This window comes from Poecilia reticulata, linkage group LG19 (assembly GCF_000633615.1).
Source record: "Poecilia reticulata strain Guanapo linkage group LG19, Guppy_female_1.0+MT, whole genome shotgun sequence".
Classification (NCBI taxonomy): domain Eukaryota; kingdom Metazoa; phylum Chordata; class Actinopteri; order Cyprinodontiformes; family Poeciliidae; genus Poecilia; species Poecilia reticulata.
In genome coordinates this window covers 1,978,699-1,981,358 of record NC_024349.1, presented here as the reverse complement: position 1 = coordinate 1,981,358, position 2,660 = coordinate 1,978,699, and the positions used below count along the sequence as shown (strand labels likewise).

Below are 2,660 nucleotides of genomic sequence, written 5' to 3'. Positions count from 1 at the left end.
AACGTTATCGTGTAAACGATCCAACAAAAACGGAACAAAAGTGCCGTTTTTGTTGGATCGTTGTCGTGTAAACGCCCCCTTAGTTACTTTTTCATTCGTTTTACTTTAGACATTATTCTTTATTTTTTTAAAAAAGGAAAACTAAATAAACAATATAAAGAGCAGAAAGTCTCCTCACTTCCCCCTGGTAAAACATTTTATTCAGGCAGAAATAAAAAAAAAACCCTCTGATTTACTGTCGCTGGTTGTCATGCTGTGTTCATCCAGACCAGCAGGGGGAGCTCTTCGCTCATTTTCATTTCAGTCAGCGTCTTCATTACGTCGTTTTCAGACGTCAAGCTGTCGCCTCCTCAAAGCGTCCAGACTCCTTAAAATACCAAACTGTCCAGATAAACATGGCCACCAAGGAGCGGCTGTTTTAGCTGCTTCTCCTCCTGCTTCCACTTAATGCAAAAAAAAAATTAAACTCTTAAACACAGAGAAGCACATTCTGGTGTAAGAATGTGGAATTTATCGAGTTTTTAATGGTAAAAGCACTGCAAGAACAAAACTTTACCAAATACTTTTGGTCTCATTTGAGTTCAAATATCTTAGTATCTTGTTTAAAGTACAAACGCCTTTAATATTGATGGGAAAAGTTCCAGATCAACTGTATTATTTCAACTGTAACATGGAAAATGTGTCTTGTTAGAAGTGAAATACTCCGCAAGTGGAACTAGAACTAGCCCAGCCGATGCTAGGTAACGGCTGGGGTTGCTAGGTAACGGCGTCAGTGGAACTAGAACTTTCTCATCAATATTAAGAAATGATTGACTTAAAACGAGATGCTATATCCTGATGAAAAGTTATTAGTAAGTTAGTTTTGTCTCATTTCAAATGTACTGAGATGTTTCTAATAAAAACTAGATAAAAATTCTTGGTCGGATTTTGTGTTTTTTGAAGTGTATACGATGTTCCTTTGGTAGAAAACACAAAATCTTACCAAGTATTTTTTGGTCTAATTTCTAGTACAAACATCTTATTACATTTGACATCAGACTAACTAACTTAGTAGTAAATTTTCAGCAAGATATAAAAGCTTGTCAATAATTTCTCAATATTGATGATGAAGTTGGTTTTACTGGCAGATTATTTCCTTCTAACAGGAGAAAATGTCTTTAAATGTGAGTGAAATAATGTGATAGTTCAACTATACATGTTTTTATATAGATTAAGGAGTTATTGACTTATATTTGCTGAAAAGTTACTTACAAGTTAGTTTTGTCTTATTTTAAGTGCAGTAAGATATTTGCACTATAAACTAGACTAAACGTTGTTGGTGATATGTTGTGTTTTTGCAGTGCAGTTAAATAATCACAGCATGAGGTAAAGCGTCTCAAACTGAGGAGAGAAGGTTACCTGAATGTAAAACCTCTGACTGCCGTGAAGAGAAACCCTAAATATACCTCACCTAATCTGCTTAGGGGGCTTGTGGTAGGAGTTAGCCTTTGTCCTGGTGGAAAACACACACCCACACACACACACACACACACACACACACACAGACAATGATAAGGAGTCAGAGAGCAGCTTAGCCTTCAGACGCGGTCCGTCCGGCTGGAAGCATGAACCGCTCCAGCCTCCTGAACCTCAACAGCCTGGGGAAGCTGTGCGGCTCCGGCAACAGCAGCGACATGGTGATCCTGGACCGGGTCAAGAGGAAGAACTCGGTCAGGCGCATGTCCATCATCGAGGACGGGCAGCTGGCCGAGGTCCTCTACCTCATCCCCAAGCAGTGCATGATGGAGCAGCTGCCCTTCATCAACCCGGACGACTACATCGTCTGCGAGAAGCTGGCTGGGATTCCTGCAGAGGTCTCAGGTCAGCAGCAGCTCCTGCTACACTGCAAAACACGACAGAGCAAGTCAACTTGGTTTAATGTCTACTGCAAAGATATTGGTGCAAATGAAAGGACACAAAACTAACTTAAAACAACTTTTCAGCAAGAAACAGGAGCTTCATATGAGCCATGATTCCTCAGTATTGATGGTTCCAGTTCCACTGGCAGATTATTTCACTTAAAAATATATTTTCCCAATTTATAAGTGGAATAATCAGCCAGTGGAACTAGAACTTTTCCATCAGTATTAAGGAGCTCTTGACTTCAAGAAAACTCATTTCATTTGCTGAAAAGTTACTTGTAAGTTTTGTCTTATATCAAGTGGACCAAGATATTTGAACAAGACCAAAATATTTGGTAAGATTTTGTGATTCTATTACAAATAAGACAAAACTAACTCACAGGTAACCTTCCAGGAAGATAGGGGAGCTTTTTTTAAGTCAATAATTTCTCAATACTATTTAAAAAAGTTCTTGTTCCACTCAGATTATTTCACTTAATGAAATAAAAAAATGGGGAAAATGTCTTTTTGTTAGTGAAATAGTTTTCCAGAGGAACTAGAATAAACAAACATCCAGCCAGGTTTTGACTGTAAGTTAAAAGTGTTTTGGTTTTTGCAAATCGAGCCGTTTCAAAAACCTTCCGAATGTAACGTCACAGATCAGCAGGCGCTGCGCCGTTACCTAGCAACCCCAGCAGAATTCTGCGCTGTTACCTAGCAACCCCAGCAGAATTCTGCGCTGTTACCTAGCAACCCCAGCAGAATTTCCCCGTTATCTAG

General features: G+C 39.1%; 2 protein-coding genes across 3 annotated transcripts in view; both read left to right on the top strand.

Annotated features, from left to right (window-relative positions):
* The window catches only part of LOC103481098 (major facilitator superfamily domain-containing protein 1-like), a 39,896-nt gene that overhangs the window by 30,342 nt on the left and 6,894 nt on the right, over positions 1–2,660 (top strand). The gene's annotated exons all lie outside the window — the stretch shown is intronic.
* The window catches only part of LOC103481099 (actin-binding LIM protein 1-like), a 39,473-nt gene continuing 38,373 nt past the window's right edge, over positions 1,561–2,660 (top strand). Inside the window, exon 1 of one of the 2 annotated variants that reach the window (XM_017310920.1) lies at positions 1,561–1,860. In XM_017310920.1, coding sequence (XP_017166409.1) covers positions 1,605–1,860 — 256 coding nt within the window. In that variant the 5' untranslated portion in view covers positions 1,561–1,604. The remainder of the gene's footprint in view (positions 1,861–2,660) is intronic. The other variant, XM_008436387.2, reaches the window with a different exon arrangement.